The sequence below is a fragment of the Gekko japonicus genome, unplaced genomic scaffold, assembly GCF_001447785.1.
Source record: "Gekko japonicus isolate JY-2015 unplaced genomic scaffold, Gekko_japonicus_V1.1 scaffold1097, whole genome shotgun sequence".
Taxonomy (NCBI): Eukaryota; Metazoa; Chordata; class Lepidosauria; order Squamata; family Gekkonidae; genus Gekko; species Gekko japonicus.
The window spans coordinates 371,659-388,488 of record NW_015162513.1 but is presented as its reverse complement, the minus strand read 5'-3'; the positions used below and the strand labels follow the sequence as shown (position 1 = coordinate 388,488).

The following is a 16,830-nucleotide window of genomic DNA, read 5'->3' as shown; positions in this document are numbered from 1 at the left end:
TAAAATTTGGTTTGGAGGAAGTAGTCTGCAGTCTCTACACAATGTCATGTTTCTACCATGTTGACTTGATTCTATTCAGGGATACTTATTATTCAGGCTGTGTTACTGTGAATAATGCATAGCACGCCTCACCTTTTGCCACCACACCAGAGGATCCAGCCCAGTCCATTTCCCAGGAAGGATGAGGAATAACAGAATGGGCTCAAGGGGGAGGTGTCATGAAGAGAACCTTAGGGGTTCTACCTAAACAGCTGTTCTTCAGGAAGAGCAAAAAAACGGGGGTTTAAACCTCTGCTTTCTGCTCTTCACAAACTACCATGAACTGCATCAAAAGTAAGTTTGTGGTGGTTCTTCGGTTCACAAACATTGCTTTATGAACCAGTCAAAATTTGTGACGAACTTTAGTTCATCAGCCGGTTCCTGCCCATCCCTAGTTTATACTTTGCTGGAGCTCATACTGAACTGAAGGCCATTTTATCTGATACTGTGTTGGAGTCATTTCACTTGAATGTCAGCCCAGTTCAGTGGTGGCCCAGCAAGGAAGCTCATTCACTGTTTCCTAATTACATGTCTCACTGCCTGCTTCTTCCAGCTTCATAATAGGTGCCATTTTGCATCTCCGAGAAATAGTTAAGACCATCCTTCTTGGCCTCTTGCCCAGCATTGGGATTCCCTTCCACTTCAGTGCCCACTGTCCATTATAGACTGCCCATTATATTTACACTGGTACTTCCCTTGTGACTTGGTAATATCTTACTTTTCAGCATGGTAGTGAATTCTCACATTATTGCTAGGGCTATTCCAGGTATGGACTATGATTGCCTGGTTTCTATGGTCAAAGGGGCTACTTTCTTTACCTCTCATACATGGTGCTGTGTATGGGTAATTAAGCTCATGGGTAATTAAGATATTACTGCTATGGCCTTAAGCCGCTAGCTCAGAGAGAGGTTGGGGCTCTATTTGGTGTTTCATTGGTGACAGTGGGGAAGGTTTCTGGATATGTTTAAATCAAGTTGCAAAAAAGTGGAGCATTTTTAAAGGATTATTTGTGGCAATTTTTTAATCTCATATTTTTTAATCACATGCACAACTAGCACACTAGCCCAGTTTGTTTATTTACAAACAGTAAAGGTGTAAGTCTGTTTAGGATTGTAGTGTTAGTGCCCCATGTAAAGGGACCCTAAAGTTAACTGAAAAGGATAGGCAACATCTTTGCCTGAAAACTGTTCTCCCAAACCACAGCCTTCCTTTGAGGCTCCAGTTATCAATAAATAAATCCTTAATCTCTTTTTAAAAGAGAATTTTTAATTGTACATCAGTTCAAAATCACACTGAGCTCATGAAGAAAAATAATCCAGGTAAATACATTAAAGGGACTGTATATTCGTGTGCTCATTTATTATTTACATGCAGTTCATTAACAGGTTGGTAGAAAATTATTTCTCTCCCTCTCTTTACTAGATTTTCCTCTCTCAGTATTTGCCAATTACTCCTGAATTTTTCAGTACTGAATATGTATATTCCTGTACCCGGTCTAAATCTAATTCCCCTTAGAGTTCTAGGCACAATTAGGGTCTTTGTGTTACACAAAGGTTTGTAACAATGTTAGAATGATGAAAAATGTCATGGCTGACCTACTATCTGTACTGCATTGCTTTCAGTAAAATTTATACTTAGATTACATATTCCATTGAAGGCATTGTGGACCAGACAAACAGCAAATGCAATCAGATGTGCGTTTAGGTGGGCTTCTAAGTTTTTCTGCATTACTGTTTTTTTCTTGGGAAGCTCATCCAACCACAAATCTTCAAAGAATCAAAATCCTCTAAGCTATAAAAGAGCAATTTGCCCATGTAGTATCTATACAGCTCTTGGTGGACTCCTCTTGCCTAGTGGCCTCATGGAGCTCACAAACAAAAGCACCCATGTGACAACCACTCCCCCAGAACTTGGAATACAGCTCCCACCAGCAGAGAGTCCAGTGTTCATGACAGCTTTATGGTGCCAGTGGGCAGAAAGATCCAGCAGGGCCGTGTTAACTGGTGCTAAGAGAGAAAGATGCTCGCTTAACCTCAGCCAACACAATTGCCAACCAGTGTTCCCTCTAAGCTGAGTTAGTGTGAGCTAGCTCACAGTTTTTTAGCCTCTGGCTCACACATTTTTGTCTTAGCTCAGGGAGGATAGCGCCAGAACCAACTAATTTATGCAGTAGCCAAATCGCTCGCTCACAGCTTTAATGCCAGGAGCTCACAAAGCAGAATAATTGCTCACAAGACTCCACAGCTTAGAGGGAACATTGTTGCCAACCTGTTCTTTTAAACTTCAAATGGGAAGTGCTACTCCTAGCTTATGGGTGACTCCTGAGGAAGGGAGATAAATCAGGCTAAGAGGAAATATACTTCATTGGGCCCTAGGCCAAATGTAATCACATGGCAGGACTGTCTTTTATCTGCAGTGTTTAAGTAGGTAACAATTTACCTGAATCCATGTGGAGTTTTCAGTTTTTCTTTGAGTTTTCGAAGAAGCAAGAACAAGTCAACATTTTCTTTGCAAAAACATACATTACCTAGCAAACTTGAATGCCGTTACTTGGCCGGTGGAATGGTTACTTGATCTCTAAACTGAAAGAGATTGTAACTCTCATTTTTGTACAGGCTGATGTCATTAACTGGACAGAAACTTAGCTGACTCTTACAGTGCAACAAAATGTAAACCTAATTACCATATATATGTGGCTAGCCAATGCTGGGCAGTATCTCTATGAAAGCACTAGATGGGAACGCCAGTGCACTATCCTTGCTCTTGTTCAACACGTGGCTGCCCCTAGTCTTTGTTTCTACTAATGTACCATTTCACATATAAAAATATTAAGGAAATATTGGTTTAATTAGTATATTTTTAATAACATGGATACACATATGCCAAGATCCAACTTTGAATTCATTCAAACCATATTAGCAATCATGTGTGAAATTAACAAAGGAAGTAATTTCCCTTCATTACACCACATAATGTGAGAGGTTTAATTTTTAATTAAATTTCACCTCATATTATGCACTCTTGAAACCTCTGTGTTGCAAAGCCAGTTAATCTTTCTCCTTCCCTCCCTCAACTAGGCAAAAAATCATGCAAAGCAAGGAATAAAGGAGGTGAGGAGTAAGTTGAAACACAAGGTATGTAATAGAATTTATACTTTCTTACCTTGTTTCTTTCTTTGGTTTGAAGCACACACCTTACAGATCCCATGAGATTTGTGTTTTTAATGACTTTTGAAATATGCTTAGCCCTTTGTTCAATGATACATTTTTTATAACAAGCCCTCTGGCAACTCTCTGTCATTCTATGCATCTGCTTGAATAATCTCTTTATTGTTTGCATATTTTATCAAGGAAAAACAGAGGTCTTCAAAGATACATTAACAGGATGTATGTTTTCATAAAGCTGATTGCTTTGATATCACAATTGAAGCCTTTGCTTCAAGCTGAGAATTTAAGGCAAACGAGTTTTACCGGCAAAATGTAATTCAGAAGGTGTAGTTGTCTGTATAGGTTTCCTGAGATCTGTACATGCTGGCAGTGTTTTAGTGTGCTAAATCCCCTTTAAATTTCAAGATTAGCAGTGTAAAAGTATCGACGTTGTTTCTTTTTTTGGTTGTTTCTCTGTTTGTTCACCTACAGTATTCTTTTGAAAAAAACAGAACAGCTTTAATATTGTCTCTTTCCCCCATCAAGTGTCAAGGCTAACTATATGCATTGGAATGCAATTGTTACACTTGAAAGCTTCGTTCTATTTAAAAGTTGTTCTTTGGCAGCTATTACTCTTTGCTACAAACTTTAATTTGGGGGGGGGATTACAGAAATTTTTAATTATTTTAATTATTGCTTCCCCCCATTGCAGTAAAATAATTCTAGTGTTCTGCATATACATGTATGTGTGCACAAAAGGTTTTTCAATCATATTTTATTCTGCAGGAAACAGATGATGAGTATGGAACTTCTAGCTCAGGTTTGGTGCCATACAGTCAAATCTACACAGTGCACAATTCAAAAATGCTTAATACAGAAAAGCAAAGACTTGCACAGGTAAGAAAAGACCCACCGAACTTTCAGTGTCCCTAGCAGAAAATATACAAAAAAATATATATCTACCTCCAGGAAGATAGTAATGAAAAATACAATTTCTCCTCTTTGCTCAGGATCAGGGACATACAATATTATTAGAAAGAAATTGTGTATGTGTGTGTAATCTACTTTGGTTGGAATAAGAGTGAATTCTTCTAGTCCATTCAAGGATACTTAAGAGGACATAGGGATAGCAAATCTGGAGGGGAATAACTGAATTTTATTTTTTTATAATTTTAGAACTCAGATAAAGTCCAGATTATTTTTTAAAAAACCCTACTTGTACTTATTGTTTCTATTGATACTAATGTTAAGTATTTATTGCCACATTCTAATTATTTGAACAGAAGTGTTGATGGAAAAGGTGCTGTAAAGGTTACAGAATTATAGGCCAAAAATCCATGATTTTTGTTGCTCTACCCTCATTACCTTCTCAGTCTTATAAAAACTGCACTTTCAGAAAAAATATGAGTATTGCAGAAAGGATGTACAAAAGTAAATTAATGTTAATGTAGTTGCTTATGCTAAAATGTAATTTTTACTGCCTTAAATAGAGCAAAATCACTAAGTTCATCCTATTGTGATTAGCAGTAATAGGTTGGCTAACTACTTTGCCCTAAGCTGTTGTCTTTTAGTCATTATTGTCCTCTGAAAAGGATGGAATAGTTCTAGCTCAAAAAAGTGTCTTGATTTCCAGGGTCCATTTCCATACTCAAAATTGCTTCTTGTATATTGGGAATTTAGGCTGAGTGGGTTTCTGTTTGATCCATATATTTGTGAAAGGGAATGTTTAAAAAATTGATAAATACCAACATTCACACGTGCTAATCACAGGTTAATATTATGAATGCTGGAAAAATAGTTATGCACTTTTTGGACATTTAAACTTGAACACTGACCATCACATTTAGGTGTCAACATTAACTGAATTACCAGTGAAGGTATATCTGGCACCCATCTGGAAAGGTTACAAATAATTTTCATTTGTTACTGATTGATCTGTCAGGATGCTTCCACTATAGAAGGATTTGTACATGCCAGTTTTTCTGCACACAACCCTGCACTTCATCTTGCTATGTGCATGCAAAAAAACAAAGATCCCACATTCAAAGATACTCCTTCATGGTGTTTTGGTTGTGGGATGCACTTCCAAGTATGAATGTGGGTTTAGATTGACAGGCATTATCTGACTTGCTCCCTAGTACCCACAAATCTCTTAGTGCAGACAGGAGTATGTGCAGACTAAGGCCTAGTTGTTACTGAGTGTGTGTGCTTGAAGTACAGGTTATTGTTAGTGAAATTGAATGTATATTCATGTAAATTTTCCTTTCACATTAAAAGTGATTGAATAAATGACGACTCTTTCTTTACTCACTCATTGGGACCCATGCTCTCCTCTTTGCAGATATCCCCCCTCCCCAATAGTTTTGAGGCCAACCGATTTGAAGAGTTGGCATTATAAAACGGAATAAAAACAAAGTCATCTTCATTCTTGCTGATCACATTTATAGCATCGTTTCTGACATCATCATTAATAGCACTGCTTTTTCTAGAGAAGAATATATAAGCCTGTACTACAGCAAATATTGGCTTTCATTCCAGTTCACTAATTAGTCCTCTTATGTTGACAAACTGTACAAATACAGAGTTATGTAGTCAGATAATGACATCTGATGATGTGCATTCTGACCCATGAAAGCATGTGCCACTAACATTTCTTTAAGATGTTTCTAAAGTCTTGGTAGTTCTTGCCCTACCAGGCCAACATGGGTATTCCTCATAATTCTCAACAGGGCTTTTTTTGTAGAAAAAGCCCAGCATGAACTCATTAGCATAATAGGCCACACCCAACAGCAGAAACTCATTATCTTATTAGGCCACACCCCAACATCACAGCTCATTAGCATATTAGGCCACACCCCCATGCCTTCCCTTAGCTTGCCCGGGTGCCCCGTGGCTATGGGAAGCCCAGGCAAGCCAACCCTTAGACAGGCCGGGGAAGCCATGGGGAGGCATTTAAATGCCTCCCCGATCCTTCCAGGGCCCCCCTGGCCTACCTGCCTCAGAGTTGCTGGGGAGGGGGTTGCTCTCCAGGCCTTCCCTCTGTAGCCATGCACGCAGAGGTTTTGGCTGTAGTGGCCATGGCCAACTCTGAAGCCAGCCGGAACTCCGTTCCTATGTGTTCCTGCCCAAAAATAGCCCTGATTCTCAATATGTGAGAATTGTGAGAGCCAGCCTGGGCCGGAAGGGCGGGGTAAAAATCAATAAAATCAATAAATAATATACTGGCGCAGGTTGGCAATAGAAACAGGTGAAGGGGAATTCCCAGTCTTACCAGAAACTGATGGCAGACAGTGGTGGACGCAGGGGCATCACAGTTAGGGAACAATCCTAAACAAGCCTATTCAGAAGTAAGTCCCATTTTATTTCATGGTACTTATTCCCAGGAAAGTGTCCTTAGGATTGCAGCCTTTGTACTGTGCAAATGGGAACAACTAGGCATGGAACAACCAGTTGCTTGTGTGGTGCTGAGTCCACAACTGTCCTGCATTTGTTTCTGGTAAAGGTCCTGCTTTCTCTGTCAATTGCCATGTTTCTACTCCCATACTTCTTCACTGGGTGCCAGTGGTCACATGTATGTATGGTTAGGAACCTAGGTTTGGCTCCAACCAAATTTTTTCCTTGGTGGAAAAAGGAGGAGGTGTCACCTTTGGCTACCTAAAAAGGCTATGCTTGGCATCATGACACCTGCATGGAAAAAAGCCATGTTGGAGACGGGTTGTAGTAAGGGGATAATTTGGCAAGACCGGATTTTTTAAATGGCTGGATCCAACCGCTAGTGTGCTGCTGCAGTCAATATGTTGTTAACAGACCTTCAAAACTCACTTACTGTGGTCTGAATTATAAATGATGGAATATTTATTATTAGAGCCAGTTTGGTGTAGTGGTTAGGGTATCAGGCTTGGTTTCAAATTACTGCTCAGCTTGGAAGCTCAGCTTGGGTCTAACCTACCTCACTGGATTGTTCTGAGGGTAAAATGGCAGAGGGGAAAATATTGGGTCGGATCCTATAGATGTGGTCTACTAGCAGGGATGCCTTCTACTGATGCAAGAAGCTGTGACAGAAAACTACCATCTCTTGCAGAGCAGTTCCATGGGATTTAACCCAATTTATGCTTCTTTGAGTTTTTTCAGGAAGAGGTGGGATGAAAAATGAGGCTTTTTTTTCTGGGGGAATGTACCGGAAACCTCTTTGACAATTTTTAAAAAAATGTTTAAAAGTTCATGAGTTTTCAGTATACAGACTGAAAACTTCATTTCCCTCTTGAGAGTTCTGGCACTTCCCCCCCTCCCCAAAAAAACCCACACCCCAGTTTCAGGCTGGTCCCGTGTTGAGCAGGGGGCTAATAGTAATGGTATTTTAAAAAACGACAGTTAACATAAACTAGTTTATTCTCCCACAATGTAAAGGTAAATGTTAAACCTTGTGTGGCAACTTGCTTCTTAATTTTTTGAGAGTTACATATAAAAAGGGCAACAAAAGATAAAAGGCAAGGGACACAAATATCTGTATCTGTAACACCTGTTCCCTAACAACCCAATGTAACTATTACAAGATTTTCAGATGGATAGCCGTGTTGGTCTGAAGCAAGATAATAAAGTTTGAGACCAGTGGCACCTTTAAGATCAGCAAAGTTTAATTCTGGGTGTAAGCTTTTGTGTGCAGGAAATGTGCACGCACACAAAAGCTTATACCCAGAACTGAACTTAGTTGGTCGTAAAGGTGCCACTGGACTCAAACTCTGTTCTGTTACAAGATTTTGTTAGTGCTGCATTTTGTCAGAGTAGAGGCTGGGCTGGGCAGGCTGTTATTCTGAACTATTTGTTTCTGTATCGTATGTACATGGGTAGGTTCTTTCCTTATTCTAAAAAAAGTGTCCCTTGGCAACACTGTGCCATGCAGGAATTCTTACTCAGGGCCAACATAGCTGTAGCTGCCTTGGTACAGAGAAGCAGATCATGCGGACAAGAAACTTGGTGTCTGTACCTGGGAGTCCAATATTCACACCTTGATTTGATGATGTAACAGTGCTAATGCATAAGACCAGATTTAGTGTTGTGAACTGCACTTGCTACCAGACCCATCAGTCCAAAGAGCATAAGCATGCTGTCATAGAGGAATGCTGTATTTTAATTAGCTAAATTGCTCTATTCCATTTTAAAGATTTTTTTTTTCAGTCCATGAAGATAAATGTTTTTCTCTGTAGCTGCTCAGTGTATTACATGTAGACATGCAGTGTATCAAGTTCTTCAGAAACCTACTTCTGTAAATATTAAATATATTGACAACTGAGAAAGCAAATACTACATATAAAAAACCTGAGCTGTAAAATGTATAGTTAACACTTTTAAGCATTATGACAGCTAGTATGTCATCTTCAACCACAAGTTTAGTATGTTCCATAAGCTGATACAGCAAGATCTATTTTATTTTTGTTTTGAATATACAGATGTCTTTTATAGGGAGTTTTCTCTTTAATTTGGATTTTCACACATATATATTTTATATGTTTACTATGGCTATGAAAATTAGGCTATTGATTTATTTTCCAGTTAGGTCTTTCTGCTGTTCCATTTTAATTGTTCAGTAATAGCACAACCTTAATAAATTATAGATGTATGTTGCGTCATTTTGAGAACTGTAAGCTGGCAGAATACTTAATTTATTGTATATTTTAGATCTTTTTGGACAAGTTTTGAGAACTGTGTGTCATACCACAGATGCATAAACTAGGTAATTAAACATACCCAAAAAATGGCTGGCTGAAAACTCTGGAATTAGATTAGATAAATAAATGAGCTTCATATGACATCTCAAACATCATTGTCTAGGTAGAGGTCCTTGTTTTGTATTGTGAAATGAAACTTAGGAATCTTTAACTATTTAATAAGTATGCATGGGCCTAAATAATGTCTTCTGTCTATCCAGTGTTGGGTTAATGGTGTTCCTTGCTACACTTGTCCTAGGTTTGGTGCCTGTTCAGCACCTTTTTAAAGAATTTAATTGCAGAGTTTACATGGATAGATACATTTCCAAAGGCCAAACAAAATTAGTTGAGGGGGGTTAATTCTTTTTCCAAATAAACTGGTGTAAACCAGTGTCCTTAATTTAAGCCATGGAATTGTTGAAACAAAGAGGAGCCTTAAGGTATTTAATAGCACATTATCTGTTCAGACCTTATCTTGAGGTTAGCTTTTTAAGCAAAATAGGTTGCTTTCTCCTAAAAGACAAATGCCAGATCAGTAATTTGAAGTTATTAAAAATAGATCACTAATTTTGAGGTCAGGTGGTTTGAAGAGTTGTAATTATAAATAAGAATAAAAACCAAAGTCGTCTTCATTTTGGTGGATCACATTGACGCTGTTGTTTTTGACATTGTCATTAGTATTATTGTTATTTTCTGGAGCAGAATATGAATATGCTTTCTACCCCAACAAATAGTAGTTTGTATGCCAGTCTGCTAATTAGTACGGTTATTTCCTGTTTTTTTGATGAGGTTTAAATAAATGTCAAGGGTACAGCCATGAAGATCTCCCAATTAGGCTTTGCGTTTGTAAAACCCAGCCCCTTTGCTTTTGTGTGAAGATGACAGTTCCAACTGCAGCGTCAGTCTAACAGGGCTCCAGGGAGAGGGTACTTCTCTGCTTTTATTGAAAACAAGGCCAGTTTGGCCCAGGGAGAATATCAGCATTGGTCACAGTGCAGATCAGTTGTTAACAATGAATATTTACTAATCTCTATCACAGCCAGTGTAGGTTTCTTTTTAGTTTTTAGATCAACAATAGATTTTTAACAATTCATGCATTTTATGCATAACCAGTCCCTGCACTATTTAGAAGGGAAATAATTTTTCTTTCTCCATAAACTGTTTAATCATCTGAGTTTCCCTACTCTTTGTGTGTGAAATGAGCTCCTGCAAGTGACAAAAGCTCCGAAACCATCTCCACAGCTACCCTCCAAAATGCACGGGTGATCTTTGAAAAGAATGGTTCTATTTCTGTAGTACGTGTGTCAGCCTCCTCATAGCTATTCTGGGCTGTTTGGTTGTGGGTGTGCAGAGGAGGGAGGGGGAGAAGGAGAGAGAGCTTAACTGTATTGCAAGTCAAAATTAACAGATGGATTGCCCTAAGCAAGGGAAAAACCACCACAACAAAATCTAGTGAAAGTGGAGGGCTGAAGCTTTTTATTGTTAAGCCTTATTAAAACCTTGGCATGCATTTTACTGTTAACTCTTTCGTGTCTTCGTGGCTAACTAATAATTCTTCTATCCTCTCTGTAAATGAGATTGAAAAAATGCAGCTTTGTGGGGGAGGACAGACACACACACCCATTTTCATCCCATATGCATGCTTTTCTTTTTTAAAAAAAAGAAAAACATAAACTAGAAATACATACCTAATCTCAGATAGCCAAGATCATAGCTTTACAGGTTTCATTTTTCTTTCTTAAGTAAACATATATGTACGTTGGCTTTCTTGCAGAATGGGTTAAAATGCAATTCTGTTTCTATAGCATTTCTTAAAAATAAGGATTTCAGACAGAACAAAGGCAAAAATCTTGGCAGATCTGCTTGCTACCATGAATATGATTTCTCTGCTTTTCCTTCTTGTAAACATTATCTCAGTTGACGGGATGGGCTGTGGACCATTTAAAATGAAACCATCCACAGTTAAAATAGTCAGTGGCTTATCAAATATTTTACAGAGTATTATGTGACACAACTACATGTTCATTTTATAATTAATAAGCTAGCAGGGACATCCTTGTATCCAGTAAGATGTATGTTAAGTTTGTTCCTCAAGGCATACAGTAATTTGTAGCTGTAATAAATATTTTATATTTTATGAAAAACACGTGGATAGCAAATGTGGGCTTTTCAAGAATTTTAACATATCAACACTATTAGAAATACATATATCAGATATATCATATAACCCACCTTTCATAAAATTGCTGCATTTTAAACACATTGGACCTCCTCCTAACATAGCTTCTGTAATGACAACAAACCAACCCAAATTGTTTTAATCTTGTTATATGCTGCTGCACTTTACACGGAAGAATTCAAGGCTGATTACAGCATGTGATATAATATCAGCAAAATAGTCTCTCTAATATAATTTATGAAGCCCTTCGAAAAGCTCCCCAAAGTGACCTTGTATGTTGCTCGACCCACAGAACTTTGCTGAATTAATATTCTCGTGTTTTGCCCTTAAACAAGAAATAAGCTATGCCATGGCAGGAGGCATATCCTTCCCTAAAAAATGAACTCATGCAATTCAGCTGCAGTGTGTTGTTCCATGTGGCTGGTATTGCTCACATGGCAAGTCTCCTGCAGGGTGGCATCTTGATCATTTTCAGAGAGCAGGGTGTCCCATACATCCGGAACTTCCCTTCCCCCTCCTTCCCATGACTAGCATAGAAATGGTAGCTCTTTGCCTTCCTGTCCTGTCAGTAGGGAGGGGGTTGGTGGAGAACATACAGAGCAAAATACCCTCAGTCCTGACATGGTAGAAAATCCATACAGTGAACTAAAATCTGCATGCAAAAATTCAAAGTGAAATTGAACACAGTCATTTCAGAAGCAGAAAGAGGAATACCTGTGTGTTTTCCATTGGAACTGGATTCAGATGAAACCTTTAAAATCGTGCTGTGGTTCGCTCATGTAGCTCTCTTGCCTTTCTGCCTTCTTTGACTCCTGCTGGAATTTCTGCATGAAGCCAGGATAGCATTAATTCCTACCTAGCAATTAAAGTAATGGGAATAAAATATTATATGTGACAGATGTCATATAGAGTAACAATGAGCAGTGTTGCATCTGTGCTTTAGTAGTGTGCTTCGGGCTTTAAGAAACAGATCTTTTTGTGGAATATGGGAGATTCAGTCAATTAGCAAGATATTTTGGACAAAAGAGAGCATAATCTGCAAATGCACTTGTTAATGAGCATTTTTGTTTTAGAAGAGGATCTTTTTTGTCTTTGCATGTCAATTATGATCCATCCATATTGCAAAAACTACTCAGCATATCTTTTAATTAAAAATGAAAGCTTGGGATGGCAAAGCCTGAACATTATGGACTACAAGACTGCCCTCTGGTGGTACAAATACCTTTTCTATAAGTACATAGTGAATGGTGCATGATAAACCATAATTCTTTCTAGCCCAGCAGCATTGTTTAGAAACAAAATGGTTTTCTTAACAGAGTGTTTTTAGATGCAGTATTATTTTAATTGTTTGTTTAATGCTAATGCTGCCTTACACTCTGCAATCCCTGCCCTATAATTTTCCTCCTTCCCCCATTTATCATAAACATATGCAGAATGTGGGGAGGAAAGGTTGCTGTGTGATAAGAGCAAGTCCAAAGTCTGGTTGAACATGCATGGCTAATTGTGTGGATCTACACTGCTGCAGAGGGTTCTGTGAAAGCCCAAACAGAGCAGTATTGTGGAGATAATGGATATTTAAAGCATTGTTTCCTATTTTTAAAAAATATCTTAATGTAAGATGTCTTCCGTAGGTTTTTTTTAAAGTTCTTGACTTGCCACAGCTTGCCTCTTAATTTAATTGACTTGTTACATTCTCAGAGCTGCTCAAATGAGCAACTAACCTGGCAAATTTATCTTGTATTATTTTGTGGCTATATACTAGGGATACTTTCCCTCTTCCCCTGAATGCCTTGAGCAACCAGTTCCACATATACACAGTGGGATAGTACTGGCTTACATCCCACAATCAGTTATGGAAACTAATGTTCAAAAGATGCTTTTACCATCATGAACTCCATGCAATGGCTTACTGGAATAATACTTGGCATACCTCAAGAACTTGCTTCATCTATTCTATTCTTCATTATTTGTTGTCAGTATTCACAGACAAATCTAATGGTTTCTGTATTTTGATAAGTAATACTTATTATATTTCATTCAACAAATCTGATTTTGTTTTACTTCTAGGACTTCTATTTTAAAGCCTTTAGTGTCACTTTTAGTGTTACTTCTCTTCATTTGCCCCATTCCTGTTAACAAATTTATTTCCTTTGTAGAACCCTTTTTCTACAACACAAAAGAAGTAATACTAGTTGCCCCATCAGAAAAGTATTAGTAAACACAAGGACCAGCAGAGTTTACTGGTTTCTGCAGCCTTCCTTCCCTTTAGGTGAGAAACACCACCAAATGCACCCGAGAAATGTAGTTACACGCAGCAGTGAAGTTCTTCTTTTTCAACTTGTGCATACTGTGATGATACAACACAGGAAACTGCTGTTGGCTCCAGTCCCTGCAGTGAGTACATACAAGAAGAAGAAGAAGAGATTGGATTTATCCCCCGCCCTTCACTACCCAAAGGTGTCTCCGAGCAGCTTACAAACTCCTTTCCCTTCCCCTCCCCACAACAGACATCTTGTGAGGTAGGTGGGGCTGAGAGAGCTCTTGACAGAAATTGCTCTTTTTCAAGAACAGCTCTTATCAGAACTATGGCTTGCCCAAAGTCATCCAGCCAGGTGCAAGTGGAGGAGTGGGGAATCAAACCCGGTTCTCCCAGATTAGAGTCCACGCACTTAACCACTACACCAAACTGGCTCTCAACAACAACAAAATGATGGCTTGGATCTTGCACAATTTTTCTTATTTCGTCAGCTGTATTTCCGTACTGTCTGTTCCAAGAGTTCAGATAGGAAGCAATGGTTTTAAATAATGCAACAATAATAACAAAATACTCAGTTTAGTCCACACAAATCTGGCCATTGAACATTTGCTCAAATAAGAGAGTTTTAAAATTCTTTTGGAAACTTTCCAGGCTGGGATGTAAACAGAGCCCCATGGCAAAGGAATCCAGCAACTGTGTAGTAGTCTCTAAGAATGCTGCTCCAACTGTATCAAAACAGGCATAAAGTTTCTGTAAGGTTGCTTTAAAGAGAGCGTCTCTTCCCAAGAATGGGCGAATTCCTTGCATGTTAAATTGAACAAACACAAAGTTGGCTGTTTTCCAACCCAAGAGTTCACAAATTATAATGATGTAGCATTTATTCTATAAACACGTGGAAATGGCAGATGTTAGGTAAATTTGTTGCCTATTTTGTGCAAGTGCCCCCAAATTAAGAGCTTTATACAACTTTCCTAAAACTTGAAACAAATGCTGCTTTTTTCTCCTCGCTGTAAATGGAAGAGGTCTGGTTATTATTAGAATACTGATCAGGAAGGAAACAGTGTGTTGCTTTTTTTTTCTTTTTCAAGAATGGCAGAAAAAATTTTGCACACACGAAAATGCAGGAACGACAGAAATTAAGAGCTTAAATAACTGTAAACAGCAGATGACATCAGTAAAGGAAAGATATCCTAAATGACTTTGACATTTTTGCAGGTGCGCATTCTATGTCTCTTCATCTTGTAAAGTTTTAGAAAAAAATTACGACTCTCCTTTTGGAATTTATTAACCTCCCCCCCCAAAAAAAAAATAATAATAATCTGAGTGTGTGCCTCTCCCTTGTGTTGGTGTTTCCTGCCATTCTTGAGAACTTTGAAAGGTATGTTTCAAATTATCTTCTATGGTCAGAGCATCTATTAGTTAGAGCCCATAGTATCACCACTGATAAGCAGCACAAGTTATTCCTCTACCTTGACACACATGTCATCTGTGGATGAAAAAAAAACTAAGCCTAAAATCTTTTTTGTTGTTCATTTTCACTTCCATTGCTGTCAAGAGTTAGCATGTTCTCAATTATACCCTCCAAATTTTGTTTGTGTTTTATATAAATCCTGGTCACTAATGACAACTCAGACAGAACTACGCAGGCTTAGGAAACTGTATGAGTTAGTTTGAAGGTCAAGGGAGCTTCGTACCTTGGGATCAAAGGACCTAAGCAGAGCTTGTTTGAGCAAGCTCAAAGAAGTTATCTCATTGACTGAGTTAAAGCTTTGACAGAGTCCCTTGATATACACTTTATAAGTTCTACCTCAGCCTATATGACTGGTAACTGCCCTGCTCTAATACCATGCCTCTGAGGAGGGAAGAGATTTATAGAGCAACTGCCTTAAACTTCATCTCAGTCAAGTTGGGGAACTTCTTGCACAGGTCAAGTGAACTTGGGGATTGTGCAGCTCTCTCATTTCCAAGGCATGGGAACTTTTTTGCTGTGTAGCATGACTCAGAAAACCACATACAGTATTTACTCAAAAGCAAGGTTAGGTTCTCCCCCCCCCCCCAGGTATGCCATCAAAAGAAAGAAGGGTCATATCATATTCGCATACAAGTTATGTCCAATAATATATTTTTTGTCTTTATAACATTTTTAAGGGGGTTCTCTTACATTCAAGTTCATCTTCCTTTGGAGTATATACAGTAGTTTTCGGAGGTCTTAGGCATTGGCCTTTGAAGGTTTTGCACAGCTCTGTTATTAATGTCCAGGTCTGGGCTTAAAAGCTAAATTCAATTTAGGTATAATTTGCTTAGCTGTTTGACAACAGATTCTCCCTCACCGGATATACAAATTGTGTTATGAAAATCCAAATGCACAAAAAGTCAGCCAAAACCTCAAAGTCATAAAAGAAGTGATCCATGTGCAAAGAGGAAACTCCCACTGAAGTAAAAATGAGTGCATTTCATTTCTAACCAATCCTGCCAGCTGCAAGTCTTGGCACTTGGCTTCCTTAATGGAGGTGGACCAGTTGCCAGAGTAGACAAGTGGTTTCTCTGGTTGTTACTTTGAGACCAGCCAATTTCAGCTCCCACGGAATTCCAGTTCTTTGTAGACTGAGCATACATCATTCCGTTTTCTTACATTCTATACAGCAAGTTTATCCATTATACATGGACTGGATATTACAGTATTAAAGAGCTAAAATATTACCGATTTATGCTGGTTGACTCACTATGCACTCAGTGTTCTTAGGGTCTACTGACTTGGAATAAGACATGGCACAGAATACTTCTATGAAGGGCAGAGAAGAGTTTCACCTTTCCCCCCTTTCTTTTCTCAGTTTTCCATGCCACATGCAGACATGTTCCTGAAAACATCCCCCCCCCCCAATCCCTCTAATATGGCTTTGGGGAGTGTTTACAAGGCTGCAGCAGACAGTGGGAGGCAGCAAAGCCATATGTCAGAAATTGAAGTCCTAGGGTTGCCATCCCCCAGTCAGGGTGGGGGTTGCCCTGATTTTGGGGGTTCTAATCTGCTGCTGGTCAGCTGGCTGGCAGGGAAGCCCCACCCCAAACAGCAACCTTCTTTGTTGGTGTCACCGGTGCCAATGTTGGGGGGATGCTTTAGTTTTTGGGCAAACTGCATGGTTTTGAGGGCAAAAAGATCCGGACAAGGACCCAGGAGCCCCACGCTGGATCAGAGGTAGGATCTGGCAGCCCTATGAAGTCCTCTTGCAGTTTGCTGAATCAGATCCACTGCCCTTTCTCTATTTAAAATGAGAGCAGTCTTCCTCATGGAATTACTGTGAAAATGAATGGAATGGAGATTGTAGGTTGCATTTCTCATGAGTATTAGAAATGACTGTCAACATTAAACCTTGAAAAGCATTTGGAGCATTGACATTTCTTCACTAATTTTATGTAAGGATTGTCCATCCAATAAACACCCCTAAATTTTTAAATGTCAGCAAATGTCTAGCTGTAACAGAAAACAGTACTTGATCACTGCCCTAC

General features: G+C 38.8%; 1 protein-coding gene across 1 annotated transcript in view; it reads left to right on the top strand.

Annotated features, from left to right (window-relative positions):
* Positions 1-16,830, top strand: part of DENND1B (DENN/MADD domain containing 1B) — a 240,687-nt gene that overhangs the window by 213,043 nt on the left and 10,814 nt on the right. The window contains exons 18-19 of the mRNA XM_015406182.1: positions 3,117-3,173; positions 3,972-4,082. Coding sequence (XP_015261668.1) covers positions 3,117-3,173; positions 3,972-4,082 — 168 coding nt within the window. The remainder of the gene's footprint in view (positions 1-3,116; positions 3,174-3,971; positions 4,083-16,830) is intronic.